An 18,818-nucleotide genomic window follows, 5' to 3' on the forward strand; every position below is an offset into this window, starting at 1 on the left:
GTTTGGATGTGTAATTGCATTGACGTTATGTTGTGTTTATTACATTCATAAAACATTAAATCATTAGTTTTAATTTAGTGTCCTGATTTGTTTTTATCTATTCCACCAATTTAATCTTAGATATTTTCAATGATAATCCAAATGACATACAAATATTGTTTGAGCAGTCAAAATCACCGTCTATGGGAGTTTTAGTAGTTACAGAAATCTTTGAGGAGGTTGAGTGTTACGGTGTGTGTGTGTGTGTGTGTGTGTGTGTGTGTGTGTGTGTGTGTGTGTGTGTGTGTGTGTGTGTGTGTGTGTGCGTGCGTGCGTGCGTGCGTGCGTGTGTGCGTGTGTGTGTGTGTGTGTGTGTGCTTGATTTTGAAAGACTGTGTTCTCGTAGTTGTTTCTTAAAGTATACAACTACTGTATATACAATATATTGTTGTATTGAAAATAGTAAGCCAAACAGCAAAACAATATGTAAGTACAGAAATTGTATTTGGGAAAATTACACTAACAAATAACTAACTACTCTTACAGGTTTGTAAGAGCACGTGTGTGTGTGTGTCCATGTGTGTGTGTGTGCGTTCGCTATGTAGCAGTTAAAATATCTGTACAGTATATAAATAATTTGTACTGAAGTGAGAAAGTGTCAAACTAAGAGCAAGCAGGTAAAAACGAAAAAAAAACAAAACACTGGAGTGGAGGCGGTGACCGATGTGACACGGGCAGTTTTCAGCTCTGTCCGGTCTAATGCACCGCGTATGCACAACAAAACAAAACAAGAAACAAGTTCACCAAGTAACCTTAAACAGACCGAAATAGAGACAACAGTCAGTTCTGAGGATTTTACAAGCACAAGTTTTGACGAGTTTTACTCGTATCGTACTTGTACTCGTCAAAGATGCGTTATCCGTACTGGATACTCATCTGAAATGAGTACTCGGCTCAACCATAATTGTTGAAAGTCGTTACTTCCAGCTTTCAGCAAGAGAAGACATATTCCGTCTGTCGTTCTCCTGCCCTAACTCTTTCTAAAATGACAATAGGAAAGGGAAAATATATAATACATTATTTCTGTATTATCTATAATATATAGATAATACAGGAAATGATTCGGTAGTCCCATTGGCTAACAGTTAACAGTTGTGACTCTTAAATCTTATAAACCAGTGACAGTCCGCAATCTGAGACAATCTCTTCACCTCCAATCATCTTTGGTAAGATTAGAGAAGATGTTCTGTTCATCATCATCATGTAGAAGTCGGTATGCAGAACTGACATGGTGATTCTCCTGAACAGCTCGGTCATTGTACAACATTGCTGTGTCTGACCTGCAAACCAAACACAACTACACTCTTCATAATGTTCATCTTTTTGTACAAACAACATCCAGTTTAAATATTTTCACAGCAACAACAGTGATTCACATTATTATTACAGCTGAATATTACCTGGTCTGAATATGAAAGTTATTGGTAGTTCCTGTATGTTCATAATCATGGATGGCAGCTGCAAAAATGATGGCAAAGATCTCCAACTCAGACAACCAATGCTGTGGGTAGGGAGGCAAAAAGAGGGAGGGTTGAGACCGAGAGGCACTTAAGAGACATTTATTTCTGATTGATAATACTGCTAACAAAAGTAAAATCTTCACAAAATCTGCTCAAAAAGTCTTTTTGTTCAATCTGTGAAATTCAAACACCGGATCCTCTGAACTAGCTTAAGCAGCAGGCCGTCAGATGAGCACTGATGGTATTTATCATGTGCCTCGGTTTCCAACAGCCACAGTGGATCTGACAGAGGACTGAATCTAGGAAATGTTTAAGATGATGACATCCCAGATGTCATCAATGCTTTCTGATAAAATACCATTTACTACATCTGTAGGATAGACTGATAAAAATTTCAGATCCATTAAATCCATGGAGTGGGTCATGAAAAGCCAGTGTTTGTCACCTAAGCACGCAGACCCTCCGCAGTAGAAACAGGCTGAATAAATCCCTGGCAGGCCAAAGCAATAGAGAACTGTCCATATTTTTGGAGCCTGTAGGTGATGGCAAAAAATGTCTTACAAGCGTGTCCTTCCTTCTGCATTGGCATTGAGGTAAAACTAAACGTAAGAGTCTTTGACGACTCCTGCAGCACTTCCTACTGTTGGTTTTGTTTTCAGTGCTTTTGTGTTTGTTAGCTTTAAAGTCCACATTTAAAATAGGTGCTAAATGGACTTAAACCTGCTGAATGGTCAATATCTGTACAAAACAGATTGACCTGCCCTGACGTTTTATTACCCCTTCAAATGCTGAAAAGGACCCTTCCCATAAAGCAATCATATACTGTACAGTACATTCTAAAATCCAAAAAGGTGTGGAAAGATTTACCCATTACCATAGACTTACCACCATACCGGTCATAAGCAGCAGGTAATGGATGGTTTGTGTGACATCAGCAGCATGTATCAGGTTGTGGTATGGGTTCTTGTGCTTGCTATAGCCCACCTCCAATGAGTCCACAAATGATAATAAAGCAGGGACAGGGATCTGAAGCAGAAATAGCAGAGTAGCACAGCAAAACATTTTTGTCATGATCACACCATCTTAGGATAACTCCAAATTACTTAATAGTGACAGTTTACTAATAATAGTGAATAGTACTGTTTAAGTATCATTTGTCTATTTCTATTTAAATTTTACTTTACTCTCACTAGGTGCAATACAACTACCGCTGTTGGAATTGTTTCTTATTATTGCTACATTATTTTAATATATAATATTTTTCAACTTCAACTTCAACTTTTATTTATATAGCGCTGAATCATATCTGAAGACATGTCAAAGCGCTTTACAGATAGAAAGCCAACAATGCCCTCCAGAGCAAGCATAAGCGACGGTGGCAGGGAAAAACTCCCTCATTGAGGAAGAAACGCAGGGCAGGACCCAGGCTCTATTTTTAATTGATGAAAACATGAATCTCCATTGACAACAATAAAGCTTGACAGCCGACAGTTGTCTCAACTGAGTTCTTCTTATACTACTTATGAAGAGTGGATAATGTAGCCTTGCGTCCAAAAATTTAAGGTGACATCACTTGAGGATTTAACAAATTTCACACAGCCCCCAGAGAATATGTTGGGTTTTTTTAAACAAACCTGTAAGAGTAGTTAGTTATTTGTTAGTGTAATTTTCCCAAATACGATTGCTGTACTTATATATTGTTTTGCTGTTTGGCCTACTATTTTCAATACAACAATATATTGTATATACAGTAGTTGTATACTTTAAGAAACAACTACAAGAACACTGTCTTTCAAAATCAAGCACACACACACACACACACACACACACACACACACACACACACACACACACACACACACACACACACACACACACACACACACACAGCCATCCTATGTTAATGCATTAGGAATTTTTTGACATACCTTGAAACGATTAATCAAGTCATATCTTGTGAGCAGCTCATAGAAGACAAACTTCAGTGCATGGTCTCCACTAGCATCGTTCAGCGTAAACACGTTAAAGGACCATGTGTCAATGCGCTGGAACACATGAGTAGTTTCACTTGCATGTGAGTATCTGCTTACCTGTTCATTATCTTATTACTATAGTAAATCATCATCATCAAAGAACATAAAAATGGGGGCAGCAGTAGCTCAGTCCACTAAGTCTTGGGCTGGGGACCAGAGAGTGGCCTGCTCAAGACCCGTGTTGGGCAAAAATATTCGGAATGTGAACTAGCAGTAGAGAGGTGCCAGTTCACCTCCTGAGTACTGCCGGGGTGCCCTTTAGCAAGGCACCATCCCCTTTATAAGCTGCTCAGTGGGGAGCCCCCCAAGGGAGCTGCCCACCACTCTCATACCTCTCATTATCATTTGCATGTACTACAGGCCCCTTGTGTGTGTGTGTGCGTTTTGGGCCAGAACCATATATATATATATATATATATATATATATATATATATATATACACACATATATATATATATATATATATATATATACACACACATATATATATATATATATATATATATATATATATATATATATATATATATACACATACAGAGAGCCCTAGTAATTTAAACATTTATGAACCCTCCCCATGCTGTTATTAAACCATTTTCTACCTGTATTACCTTTTCCAACACTCTGATAGACTGTTTAAAGTACTTTTGTGTCTCACGGAAGTCCGAAACTCATGGAACGTAGCGCACTTGCGGATGCCGTCAGCCAAAAGAATGCGCGTACAGTATCACGTGACTGCCTACCAAAGATCGCAAAGAGGGTGAGTCGCGAGTGTTGATGTGTAAATGCGCGAGGGCGCACTGTATACACGTGTGTAATGACTAACAAGAGTGGAACACTTTTTTCCATACAGGGAACTAATAAAAGGATCTTTAATCTTTAATCTGTAATGTAAAAATAAAAGTACATGCAATGAAATTTTGAGAAATTAATTTGCGCATGTAGTACCGGTAAATTTAAAAAAACAAAAAACTGTGTAATGTTATTGTTAACATTTATATTTATAAATACCTTGAGTTCAGTGATGACGTTTTGTGGATAATTGAGACCAGACAGACTGGATGCCCTTCTGTACATCCTGTTAGAGAGGAGTGGCACAGTCATTATTGACACAGTTGTCTGGACAATGTACTATTTTGTTGACTGCCATTGTACCAGCCACATAAATGCAATGAATAACAGGTCTTTTTTCTGGTCAATGCTAAACAGAATGCAATCTTAAAATCCTGATTGTGCATGGAAACCAGTAAAAGACACTCGGTCTTATTATTAATTTTATTTTTAATCTTTCAATAATCATCAGCATTTAATGAATAATATTAAACAAATCAAAGATGTGATTTAATGGGAAAAACATAAAAATGTAATTCAAGAAGTAATTCAAGAAAAACAAGCAATGCCTCAGAACTACTACATCAAGTGCACTAGATGGATGGATGGATGGACGGACGGATGGACGGATGGACGGATGGACGGATGGACGGACGGACGGACATATCCTATCAGAACATACCTCTCAACAAAGATGCCAGCCTGTACTGCATGGACAATGCTGCGAAAGCGTGGCTTGTCATCACTACGACGCAGCATCCGGCCCCTCTGCTTGGTAAAAGTGGAAGCCAGCCAATCACGCACCTCTGATGGTACTGAGTCTGACTGGATGTTTCTCAAATCATCTTCTGGATCCATTAACCGCCTGCAAGAAGAAACAAATTAACAAACATTTAAAAAAAAGTGTTGTTGTTTTTTAACTATCAACCATTATGCATACTTATTAAAGTAGTTTAATAAAAGCAGATTCATAAAACATTTTCTTACCTGGTTTCCTCTATGTATAGCGATTCAAGGATAGAGGCAGCATACTCCAGGTTTTTCTTCAGGTCCACAACGGATGCCTCCCCATTTTCCAGCTGCTTTACAAGACACCGCAACCTGTAACACCACCATCACTCTACATTGACATCATGGCTTAATCTCACCATATGCTTCACCTGGACTGTAGAAACTGTGAAGGATCTGTCCCTTAAATTATTATTTTGGTACTAGCGGGAACCCGTGGAAATTCCACAATAAAACAATAATTACAGACTTAATTTCCTTTCTTTTCTTTGCCGTCACACGAAAATAAACCACTGTGTCCGACGTAGCCGTAACGGCTTTGTGTGTAGGAAGGACGAACATGAAGACGAAGGCCGCTTCGGCGTTACGGTCCGGTAGACGCCGGCTTCGTGAGTTCGGTCCTGGTGAATAAATCACACACGACAACTGAGGTCCGTCACAATCAAAGAATTTAAACCACTATGTTTGATGAAGCCAAAACGGCTTCATCATCATTTATTCACCAATGTCTCTCCGTAAGTGAGAGACATGGACAAATGTGAAGACCGCAACTAACTTGGCTAGCGGCCCGAACTTCTGGGTAGACGCCCAGAGTGTAACAGCGATAGGTCTTTAAGTGAGCTTATTCAAATATATAGGTGGGGATTGTGTAGTAGATATTGCTTAATGTACTATCCATTTGCTGGTATGACATTGTATTCAGCTTTACTTTGTACGGCTCCCTTTTAACCATCCCGATGGGCAGCTGTCTGGAGAGAGGTTTAATGCCTTAAGAGACCACTACCCCCTACATTATTCTTGGCCTACTTCTGTGTCTTCACAGCACAACCATCAAATATCAAATAGAGCAAATTGATATTGATGATCTCTCCATATGGCCAATTCCCTAAATTTACCCGAGGCAGATCTCACCCTGGTTGTTATGACAGTGTTGCAGCCACCTGCAGCACAGATGGTGTCCCCAAGCTCACAGAATGGATCCACAACTTGGAGGCATTGTTAACTACCAAGAGCTGAGCACTTGGTCTGCACCCTGGCAACTGCTACATCCAAACAAAGGATCGAAAGTTAACATACCAGGTATGTTGCTGCAATTCTTTTGAACCCAGTGGGAGCCCCCACTGCAGAAGATTGAATTACGGCTGACACTTTTTCTGCACATTCGTCCATCCATCTTCTACCACTTATCCATAGTTGGGTCCCACGGGTAGCAGCTTCAACAGGGAGCCCCAAACTTCCCTTTCCCTGGCCACATTCACCTACTCTGACTGGGGGGACTGGGGGATCCCATGGTGTTCCCAGGCCAGTGTTGAGATATAATCCCTCCGCCTGGTCCTGGGTCTGCCCCGAGGTCTCCTCCCAGCTGCATGTGCCAGGATCACCTCCCTCGGGAGGCTCGCCAGAGGCATCCGCACCAAATGCCCAAACCACCTCAACTGACTCCTTTCGACACGAAGGAGCAGCGACTCTATTCTGAACCCCTCGCGAATAGTCCCTAAGGGAGACACCAGCTATCGCACTGAGGAAGCCCATTTTAGCCGTGTGTATCCACGATCTCATTCTTTCGGTCATGAGCGATGGGTCATGGTGAGGGCAACACCGAAGATTGAACGGTAGATGGAGAGCTTTGCCTCTTGGCTTAGCTCCCTCTTTGTGGCAACAGTGTGGTAAATCGACTGCAATACCGCTTCTGCTGCCCCAAATCTCCGTCCGATCTCACGTTCCATTGTTCCCTCACTCGTGAACAGGACCCCAAGATACTTAAACTCCTTCACTTGTGGAAGGACCTTATTCCCCACTCTGAGAAGGCAGTCCACCCGCTTCCTGCTAAGGACCATGGCTTCAGATTTGGAGGTGCTGAACCTCATCCACACCGCTTCACACTCGGCTACAAACCGGACCAGTGAGCGCTTCAAAAACAGGACCACATCATCTGCAAGAAGCAGCAATGCAATCCTCAGCCCACCAACCTGTAAACCCTCCTCACCACGACTATGCCTCAATATTCTGTCCATGAAAATTACGAACAGAATTGGTGACAAAGCACAGCACTGGTGAAGGTCAACAGTCACTAGGAACTCAGAAATCCGACTTACTGCCAAGAATCCGAACGCAGCTCTAACTTTGGGCATACAGGAATTGGATGATCCTTATGAGATTCTCACTCACCCCATACGTGTGCAGTACCTCCCACAGTAAGTCCCTGGGGACCCGATCGTACGCATTCTCCAAGTCTACAAAACACATGTAGACTGGTTGGGCATACTCCCAAGCCCCCTCTAGGATCTCTGCGAGAGTAAAGAGCTGGTCCATTGTTCAACGACCAGGACGGAACCCACATTGTTCCTCCTCAATCTGAGGTTTGACAATTGACCGGACACTCCTTTACAGCACCTTGGAGTAAACTTTCCCAGGGAGGCTGAGGAGTATGATGCTCCTGTAGTTGTCACACACCATCTGGCCCCTCTTTAAAAAGAGGAACCACCACCCCACTGCCACTCTTTCGTCACTGTCCCAGACTTCCACGCAATGTAAAAGAGGCATGTCATCCATGATAGCCCTTCAACATCCAGAGCCTTCAGCATTTCCGGGTGAATCTCATCAACAGCCTGTTCTTTTCCACCGCCAACAGCCTGGACTTTGCCACCGCCAACAGCCTGGGCTTTGCCACCGCATTACCAAGTTGTTTAACTACCTCAGTGACTTCGTCCAGAGAGATTGATTGGAATCCCCATCATCCTCCAGCTCTGCCTCTGCAACAGAGGACGGGTCAGTTGGGGTAGTTGGATTCGGGAGTTCCTCGAAGTGTTCCTTCCACCGACCGACAACCTCCGTAGTCAAGGTCAACAGTGTCCCATCCTTGCCGTATACATCTTGGATGGTCCCCCATTTGCCCCTCATGACATGTCGGACAGTCCTCCAGAACTACCTTGTTGCTGTCCGAAAGTCCATTTACTCAGCAAAATCCTCCCACGCTGTTTTGCTTTCATCACAGCCGAGGCTCCAGTCCTTCTGGCCAGTCGGTACCCTGCAATTGCCTCAGGCAATTTGGTCAGATGTCAAGATCTTAGTTTTGCTCATTTTGAGATGAAGACCCTTTGCCTCCAAACCTGACTTCCATGTGTGCAGACTATCTAGAAGTTCCTCTACTGAGTCAAAGGAGAGGACTAAATGATTCACAAACAGAAGCTCTCAAGGGCAGCCAGTGTGAAAATCACATGAGAGAGCTTTCAGTACTATGATGAACAGAAAAGGACTCTGCACAGAACCCAGGTGAAGACAATGTGCACCCCGAAGCTGTCACTAAGGGAGTTGCTGAAACAATCCCTACTTGAGGCCTTGGAGTACGTACAGTAGCCTGCACTGAGCTGAAAAGCCACTCTGGAAAACTAGACCTTTTCCTTGGCTAGGTTTTTCTCCTGTATTTGGCATACAATGAACATTGCAACAGTTGTTTCACTGACCAGGCACAAATCCAAATTGCATCTGATCAATGGTCAGTTGTTCTTGTGCATACTTCACACTCTCTCAATTACTTTTAGGCAGTGTTCGGATAACTTAAGACCTCTGTTATTTCCCCTCTCTAGTGCATCACTTTTTCCTTTGTAAAAGCTGATAATATCATACAAATCCCAGTCTTGGAATCTTTTTCTCAGCAGTAACATTGGATGGATGGATGGATGGATGGATGGATGGATGGATGGATGGATGGATGGACGAAAGGAAAGATGGACAGATGGACGGATAAGTGGGTGGGTGGGTAAGTAGGCAGGAAGACTGGCGGGTAGCCTGGCAGGCAGGCAGTCTCACTATGTGCTGTGCTGCTAAGTCCTGGTTGTCAGGCAAAGTTACATCATCTTTACGAAAAGGTAAAGGTAAGTGATAGTGGCCATTTTTAAACATGATTGAACTCCATTCCCTTTGGCACGCCAATTCTTTACAGCTTTCTACCACTGAGATAAGGCCATTTTTTAGGTCATTCTTCAGCTTGTGTGTACACTGTAGGCAGGTCAATGAACATACTTAAATGATTATTTCCCACTTCAAGCCCTGTAAACTTGTAGCATCTAACTGCTCCTCTCCATTGTTAGTAGAGAAGCCTCAGTTTTGCGACCATTGACATTGACCTGGGGCATGATGTTGTCAGAACAGAATGTGGCTCAGCTTCCTGGATCAAGGAATGCATAGGCCATTATTGTTCTGGAAGCCTTGAATGCCTTCACTAGAACAGACACAATGGTTAGTGCACAGTGGCTGGCCCCCGTTGCATGATTCGCTGTGATCAGGGCACTGTTGACAGGACTCTGCATTCTCACTGATTTCTTACTGGTAATGTGGAATGTTCACACTTGCATGTCTCACAGATCATTCTTTTAATACAGTTCTTGCCAATATCTCCTATCTTAAGGCAGCCAAAGCAATGTCCATTTGTCTTTAGATGTTCTAATATCTGTTCATGTGGCCGTTACTCGATTTTTTTCTGCAGTCAGTAATATCATGCCTGTCTAAGCAAAAGCTACATAAAGACAAGGATTCAACAAATTTATTCGTTTGCTGTCTTAGTTGGAAATGATGGTACCTGTGCTTCAGCTGGTACCATCATTTCATCAAGAAAGTCCAGTTCTGAAGAGGCAGCAGTAGCTCAGTCGGCTAAGTCTTGGCCTGGGGACCAGGGGGTCAGTGGCAAAAATTCACTGTGTGAGCTGACAGGGGGAGGTGTCAGCTCACCTCCCGAGCACCGCCGAGGTGCCCTTGATCAAGGCGCCGTCCCCTTTATAAGTTGATCATTTTGGCGCACCACAAAGGAGCTGCCCACCACTCTACCTCCCCCTCACCTGCATGCCTACAGGCCCGTCGTGTGTGTGTGTGTGTGTGTGTGTATGTGTATGTGTGTGTGTGTGTGTGTGTGTGTGTGTGTGTGTGTGTGTGTGTGTGTGTGTGGTTAGGGTTAGGGTTACACACTACGGGCCTGTACACACTATATATATGCATGCTCCTAACTACCATTGTGATAGAGTGGACTAATAATTTCCCTACTGGGATTAATAAAGTACATTACATTTGACACACATTTACATTTACATTTACAATTTCCCTTTGTGTCAGGTTTGGTTTTCAGGACTGATCTTTTACTTGGAAGAGGATTTTTAATGTCCCCAAACACAGGATATAGTAATACACCAGACTAATGTTCCCAGAATTCTACAAGATGAGTGAATTCTATGTGTGTATTTTTTCTTTGAGAAGTTTTATGCACAACATTCTCCCACCATTCATGTAGTTTGCATGGCAGCTTAGCTGAAAGCAACTTCAGGTTGGATGCTACATTCCATTCATCAAGACAGTCCAGAATTTTTATTGCATTACGACATTGTGTTAAGTATAAAGCACATGCAAAGAAAGCTTTTCCATCATAAAGTTTCATTTGAGTCCAATTAATGGCCTTCTCTCAGTATGCATTAACAATATTAATTTTGTTCCTGAAATGTTTCTTTAAAGATGTTTAGCTTCAGCATAGCCTTGGCGGATATCCAAATGCATGAACTCCTTACAATGTCTTTAGCTTGTCCTTCTGTAAACTACTCGAGAAAGTAGAGTCTATCTCAACATTTACTAGTGTTATTCTCAATTGAATGTTCAAAGGCAAGAATGAAGGGTTGAAAAGACAGAGGATTATCATTGAAAGCAGGTGCATCCCTTTTGGACAAAAGAAAATAATTTTGTTTTCCCCTCATTAATTCCGTGACCTCCTTCTGTCTGTGCAGGATTTCAGTATCAGCAGTAATGTCATGACTGTTTTCATGTCATGGGCTGGTGGAAGTTCTGATGTTCATGGAGCTGCTTCGCAGATGTCACACTGCAGTTTGCAGTGATATTTTAGGTGCGAATACAGTGCCTTGCGAGAGTATTGGCCCCCAAATGAACTTTCTGACATTTTGCTACATGTCAGGCTTCAAACTTATAAATAAAAAAATAAAAATATTTTTCAAGAATCAACAACATGTGAGACACAATTGTGAAGTGAAACCAAATTTATTCAACATTTTATATTGTGTTTACAAATAAAAAACTGAAAAGTAGGACGTGCAAAAATATTGGCCCCCTTTGTACTTTGTACAACCTCCTTCTGCTGCGATCACAGCCGCAAGTCTTTTTGGGTATATCTCTATAAGTTTTGCACATCTTGAGACAAATATTTGCCCATTCCTCCTTACCAAACAGCTCAAGTTCCTTAAGGTTTGATGGAAATCGTTTGTGCACAGCAATTTTCAGATCTTTCGACAGATGCTCTATTGGATTGAGGTCCGGACTTTTGCTTGGCCATTCTAACACCTTTATATGGTTAGTTTTAAACCATTCCATTGTAGAATTGAATTTATGTTCAGGATTATTGTCCTTTTGGAAGGTGAACCTCCGCCCCATCCTCAGGTCTTTTGCAGACTCCAACAGATTTCTGCCAGAATCGCCCTATATTTGGCTCCATCCATCTTCCCATTAACTCTAAGGATCTTCCCAGTCCCTGCTGAAGAAAAGCAACCCCAGAGCATGATGCTGCCACCACATTGTTTGACAGTGGAGATGGTGTTTTCAGGGTGATATGCAGTGTTACTCTTACACCAGATGTAACATTTCGCATTCAGCCTAAAAAGTTCAATTTTGGTCTTATCTGACCAGAGCACCTTGTTCCACATGTCATCTGTGTCTCCTCGCAATCTCCAAATTGGCCTTTTTATGGTTTTCTTTCAGAAAAGACTTTCTCCTGCCACTTTTCCATAAAGGCCAGATTTATGCAGAGTACGACTAATAGTTGTCTCATTGTCACGCCCTGTGTTGGTGACTGCTCCAGCCTCTCCTCCTAGTCCTGTGTTCACAGGTGTGGGTGTGTGGGCGGAGTTGTCCTGGGAGCAGCTTCACCTGGATCCCATCTGCAATCAGCCGGCTTCTTAGACCCAGCTCTCCACGCAGACAGTGCCAGATTGTTGCTCCATTTTGATATTGGTGATTCTGGTCTCCCTGCTGCTGCTCCCTTTTACCACACACGTGCTGTGGTCCTCCGCCTGCTTTTGTTTGAATAAACGCAGCTTTTTGGATTTTTGGACTCTGGTGTCACTAATTGGGTTCCACTCTATAGTGTGCCGTAACAGAACAATCTGGCCATGACAAACCCAAGTGACCTAGACGCTTTTAAACAAGCTTTGTCCTCACAAGGGATTCTTGTGGGCCAACATGAACAGACGTTACAGGGAGTAGTGGAGAAGCTTCACGACCTGTCTTCAACTATCTCCGAGCTCACTAACCAGATGAACCAGCTCCCTGCTCTTCTCGCCTCCTCTGCTGCTGCCTCTCCTGGACCAAGTCATTCTTCTGACCCTGCTGTACCACCATCGGGCCCGCCTCTTCAGCCTTCCTCTTCCCGGGAACCCCTCATGCCCATTCCTGAGAGATACTCTGGTGATTTGGGCGCTTGTGGTCGCTTCCTCCTCCAGTGCTCTCTGGTGTTCCAGCAACAACCCTCCACATACAACTCAGATAAGTCCCGCATTGCATTCATTCTAAGTTTACTTACTGGCAAGGCTGCTCAATGGGCTACGGCCTTGTGGGACAGTAATTCACGTACATGTCAATCATATGTGGTATTTTCCCGAGAAATGAGGAGAGCGTTTGATCATCCTGTCAAAGGAAAGGAGGCTTCTAAGCGTTTGCTAGCTCTTAGCCAAGGTTCCTCCTCAGTAGCCCAATATGCCATAGACTTCCGTATTTTGGCTGCTGAGAGTGGATGGGACAATGAGGCTCTCCAAGGTGTATTTTTATGGGGATTAGCTGAGAATATTAAAGATGAATTGGCAGCCCGGGATGAAACCAATAATCTTGAAGAGCTCATAACTCTGACTATCCGTCTTGATAACCGGCTTAGGGAGAGGCGCAGAGAGAAGGCCAATCGTCCACCTACTCCTCGGGGCCACATCTTTTCTCAAATGCCTGTGTTTAATGTTCCAACCAGTTCTCCTGTGCCGTCTAACCCTTTGGAAGTACTGCCTACGGAGGAACCTATGCAATTGGGTCGAGCCCACCTTTCTCCTGATGAACGACTACGACGCCGGAGATCGGGCCTGTGCATTTACTGCGGTGAGGCCGGCCACTACATTAGCACCTGTCCGAAACGGCCAAAAGAGAGGGCTCACCAGTGAGGGGAGAGGTCATGGTGAGCCAAATCTCCTCTCCCCAGTCCAACTGCCCTGATCGCCTCCAAGTCCCGTCATCTCTCTTCTGGCTGAGTGAGTCTGTTCCCGTCTTCTCGTTCATTGACTCTGGTGCAGACGATAATTTCATTGACGCAGCCCTAGTTCAGCAAGCCAATATTCCCACTGTTTTAATTGAGGCACCTCGCAATGTTAATGCATTAAATGGAGACACCCTAGCCAAAATTACTCACCGCACTGTGCCCTAACCCTCCTACTGTCCGGGAATCATAGTGAAACTATACAACTTTTGGTTATCAGCTCCCCCCATGCCCCAGTTGTCCTTGGTAGTTAACAAGATAACCAGCTGGAGTATTTTTTGCCATTCCCATTGCCTCAACTCGGCTGTAACTTCCAATGTCCGACCCCCTACTCCACTACTCAGTCCTCCAGATTTGTCTTTAGTTCCTGAGGATTATCACGATTTAGGAGAGGTTTTTAGTAAGCAAGGGGCTCTGTCTTTACCCCCACACAGACCATATGACTGTGCTATTGACTTGTTGCCTGGCGCCCCCTTGCCTTCAAGCCGTCTGTACAAGTTATCACGCCCCGAAAGGGAAGCAATGGAGATGTATATCAAAGACTCATTAACAGCTGGGTTAATTCGTCCATCATCGTCTCCATTGGCTGCAGGATTCTTTTTTGTTGACAAGAAAGACAAGTCATTGCGCCCATGTATTGATTATCGTGGATTAAATGAAATTACAGTGAAAAACAAGTATCCCCTGCCTCTCATAGACTCGGCTTTCCAGCCACTCCACCAGGCTACCATTTTCACCAAATTAGACCTCAGGAATGCATACCATCTTGTTCGCATCCGAACTGGAGATGAATGGAAAACTGCCTTTAACACACCTATTGGACATTTTGAATATCTAGTTATGCCATTTGGGTTAATCAATGCCCCTGCGGTTTTTCAGACATTAGTCAATGACGTTCTCAGGGACATGATCAACAAGTTCGTTTTTGTCTATTTAGATGACATCCTGATTTTTTCCAAAGACCTTCCGCAACATAGTCAACATGTCCGCACTGTTCTTCAGCGTCTGCTCGAAAACAAACTCTTTGTTAAGGCCGAGAAATGTCAGTTTCATGCAACTTCAGTTAATTTTCTTGGTTTTGTTATTGAGCAGGGTCAAGTCAAAGCAGACCCCGAAAAAGTAAAAGCAGTGGCCGAGTGGCCGAGACCTGAGACCCGCAAACAACTCCAACGTTTTCTTGGTTTCGCGAACTTTTATCGCAGATTCATTAAAGACTACAGCAGGAAAGCAGCCCCTCTTACCCAACTCACCTCCACATCTATCCCATATAAGTGGTCCTCTGAAGCAGATGCTGCATTCAATATGCTTAAGACTCTTTTTGTTTCAGCTCCAGTTCTCTCTCACCCAGATCCCACCAGGCAATTTATTGTGGAGGTTGATGCTTCTGACTCTGGAGTAGGTGCCGTCCTTTCTCAACGCTCTGCTATGGACCAAAAACTTCACCCGTGTGCTTTCTTTTCCCGCTGACTCTCTCCAGCAGAAAGGAATTACGATATTGGTAACAGAGAACTGTTAGCTGTGGTTTTGGCTCTCCAAGAATGGCGTCATTGGTTAGAGGGAGCTGAGCATCCCTTCATTATCTGGACGGACCATAAAAATCTTTCCTACCTGCGGGCAGCTAAAAGGTTAAACTCTCGGCAAGCTAGATGGGCTCTTTTCATGGGGAGATTTAACTTTACCCTTACCTACCGGCCTGGCTCTCGGAATATTAAACCAGACGCTCTATCCCGTCAGTCAGTTGTTGATGAATCCGATTCTCGGCCTGAGACCATTCTCCTTCCAGCACAATTTGTGGATTACCCGGTGACCATGCCTGCCTGCATGATTGGGTCCTTGCACTGGGAGATTGAGAAGACAGTTCAGGAAGCTCAGCGCTCTCAGCCAGACCCAGGTAATGGCCCACCAAATTGTTTATTTGTCCCAGACTCTGTCCGGTCCAAAGTTCTTCAATGGGGCCATTCATCTAAACTTACCTGTCACCCTGGTTATAACCGCACACTTTCATTTCTGCAACAAAGGTTTTGGTGGCCCACCATGAAGCAGGATACTCGATCCTTTGTTTCATCGTGTACTGTTTGTGCTCGCAGCAAGTTCTCTCATCAGCAGCCAGCTGGTCTCCTTCACCCACTCCCAATTCCCAGCAGGCCATGGTCTCACATCGCCATAGACTTTGTCACGGGTCTTCCTCCTTCAGAGAGTAATACCTGTATACTTACAATAGTAGATCGATTCTCCAAGTCCGTGCATTTTGTTCCCCTAACTAAATTACCTTCTGCTACAGAAACTGCTAACCTTCTCGTCAATAATGTATATAGGTTGCATGGAATTCCCCTTGACATAGTCTCTGATGGAGGACCTCAATTTACATCTCAAGTGTGGAAAGCTTTTTGCCTTGCTCTGGGGACATCTGTTAGTCTCTCTTCAGGTTACCATCCACAATCGAATGGACAAGCGGAGCGGGTGAATCAGGACTTGGGGTCTGCCTTGCGTTGCGTGGCCTCACGCCATCCATCCTCCTGGAGTACATACCTGCCATGGATTGAATATGCACACAACTCCCTTGTCTCTTCTGCTACTGGGATGTCTCCCTTCATGTCCTGTCTGGGCTACCAACCGCCTCTGTTCCCTGACCAGGAGAGGGATGTCTCTGTACCCTCTGTCCAAGCTCACCTCAGACGTTGCCGCCTCGTGTGGAAGACCACTCAAGCTGCTCTACGCCGCACGGCAACTCGGAATCGGGAGCTTGCGGATAAGCGTCGTAAGCCAGCCCCTGCTTATAAGCCTGGTCAGAAGGTGTGGCTTTCCTCTCGGGATCTCCCTCTCCAGGTGGAGTCACGTAAGCTGGCACCCAAATTCGTTGGCCCGTATGTCATTGAAAAAGTGATTAACCCTTCTGTGGTCCGCCTTAAGTTGCCGTCCTCTCTAAATGTCCACCCTTCGTTCCATGTATCCCTCCTCAAGCCTGTCTCTTGCAGCCCTCTGTGCCGTCCGTCCGTTCCCCCTCCTCCCCCCCGGTTGGTGGATGGGCATCCGGCCTTTACTGTCCGTCGCGTCCTGGACGTCCAGCGGAGGGGTAGGGGGTTCCAGTATCTGGTGGACTGGGAGGGGTATGGTCCGGAGGAGCGTTCCTGGATTCCACGGGGCCACATCCTTGATGTTTCACTCCTCCGTGACTTCTACAGGGCTTTTCCTGATAAGCCTGGTTGGGCACCTGGAGTCGCCCTCTAGAGGGGGGGTACTGTCACGCCCTGTGTTGGTGACTGCTCCAGCCTCTCCTCCTAGTCCTGTGTTCACAGGTGTGGGTGTGTGGGCGGAGTCGTCCTGGGAGCAGCTTCACCTGGATCCCATCTGCAATCAGCCGGCTTCTTAGACCCAGCTCTCCACGCAGACAGTGCCAAATTGTTGCTCCATTTTGATGTTGGTGATTCTGGTCTCCCTGCTGCTGCTCCCTTTTACCACACACGTGCTGTGGTCCTCCGCCTGCTTTTGTTTGAATAAACGCAGCTTTTTGGATTTTTGGACTCTGGTGTCACTAATTGGGTTCCACTCTATAATGTGCCGTAACACTCTTTGACAGATTGTCCCACTTCAGCAGTGTATGTCTGCAGGTCATCCAGCGAGACCATGGGCCTCTTGGTTGCTTCTCTGCTTAGTTTCCTCCTTGTTTGGGCTGAAAGTGTAGAGGGACGGCCAGGTCTTGGTAGGTTTGCAGTGGTTTTATGCTCTCTCCATTTTGATATTATTGCCCACACAGTGCCCTGCGAGACATTTAAATATTGTGAAATCTTCTTTTATCCCATTCCTGCTTTGAATTTTTACACAACTTAATCCCAGACCTGCCTGGTGTGTTTTTTGGTTTTCATGATGATGCTTGTTCTACTGTGTTCGTTTCACAGACCTCTGAGACCATCACAGAGCAGGTTCATTTAAACTGAGACCAAATGACACACAGGTGCACTCTGTTTGTCATTGTTAGTCATTTAGGTCAACATTGGATCATTCAGAAGTCATCAGGGAACTTCTGGAGTCGGTTAGCTGAGCTGAGAGAACAGGAGGTCAATACTTTTGCACGTCCTACTTTTCAGTTTTTTATTTGTAAACACAATATAAAATGTTGAATAAATTTGGTTCCACTTCACGATTGTGCCTCACATGTTGTTGATTCTTGACAAATATTTTCAGTTTTTTATCTTCAAGTTTGAAGCCTGAAATGTAGCAAAATGTCAAAAAGTTTTTTGGGGGGCCAATACTTTCGCAAGGCACTGTACCACCAGCACAAACTTAAAGACAGATGGCCCAGTTAGAGTTGGTTCAGCCAGTTGTTGTTTGCTCGATTCCAGGTGCTCATTCATAGCATCCTCCTGCTCTCCACCGTCATTTAGAACCTCCAGCTTAGCTCCTGCCTCCAATAATTTATCTTGAATCTCCATGCTCTCCATTCTTTATTTTAAAGCTGCTTCCTCCATATGACGTGCATTTGTGTTCTGTGTTCTCCATTCATACCTATGAACAGCATCACTCTCCTTCTCTTCTTCAGTGATTAATGATTGTGCTGACTTAAGAGTACAATTAAAATGCTCAGTGGTCAAGCGTAACACATGTATATTTTTGTCCACCCATTCAACATCTCCATTTTAAACCAGCAGTGTTCTAATTTCATTAATCTGTGTGGTACAAGCACCTCTTTCTCCGAAGAGTGGCCACTTCATTGTCTGAAATATTTACAAACATGTCTATGGCTTCTACACAGGTGAGCTTTTCAGTCATTAGGTCAACGTTCAATTGTTTAGCAATCATAAGGCAGCTACTTGAGGCAATTGGTTGCACTCAGATAATAAAGTTTTGAACATTTTTGCACACCACACTTTGCAGTGTAAACAATTATGTACAAATCTTTGGTGTTGCCATCCAATAAGTTGCTCAGGTAGGTATACAGATATTGGCCTGCTGGTGGTGGTAATCAGATAGTGATATCAGATTGTACCAGTCAGAATTTCCCAGGCTGCACCTCGGGGAGGTTTCTGTATCAGCACTACAAATGAGGCACCCCATGTATGGACACACAGCACCCCCATCCAAACTAGAGCCACTTTCCTGCACACAGTCCCCCCTCTTCAGTCTACCAAGGAATCGGCCCGGACCGACATGTGGAGGGTGGCACCAAC

At 44.2% G+C, this 18,818-nt stretch overlaps 1 protein-coding gene across 1 annotated transcript in view; it reads right to left on the minus strand.

Annotated features, from left to right (window-relative positions):
• The window catches only part of pde1ca (phosphodiesterase 1C, calmodulin-dependent a), a 46,853-nt gene that overhangs the window by 21,553 nt on the left and 6,482 nt on the right, over positions 1 to 18,818 (minus strand). The window contains exons 4-10 of the mRNA XM_068304596.1: positions 5,352 to 5,465; positions 5,047 to 5,229; positions 4,545 to 4,611; positions 3,428 to 3,544; positions 2,385 to 2,525; positions 1,440 to 1,540; positions 1,191 to 1,319 (exon numbers count right to left, since the gene is read on the minus strand). Of these exons, the coding sequence (XP_068160697.1) occupies positions 1,191 to 1,319; positions 1,440 to 1,540; positions 2,385 to 2,525; positions 3,428 to 3,544; positions 4,545 to 4,611; positions 5,047 to 5,229; positions 5,352 to 5,465 (852 nt within the window). The remainder of the gene's footprint in view (positions 1 to 1,190; positions 1,320 to 1,439; positions 1,541 to 2,384; positions 2,526 to 3,427; positions 3,545 to 4,544; positions 4,612 to 5,046; positions 5,230 to 5,351; positions 5,466 to 18,818) is intronic.

Source organism: Antennarius striatus, chromosome 20 (genome assembly GCF_040054535.1).
Source record: "Antennarius striatus isolate MH-2024 chromosome 20, ASM4005453v1, whole genome shotgun sequence".
In the NCBI taxonomy this organism is placed as follows: domain Eukaryota; kingdom Metazoa; phylum Chordata; class Actinopteri; order Lophiiformes; family Antennariidae; genus Antennarius; species Antennarius striatus.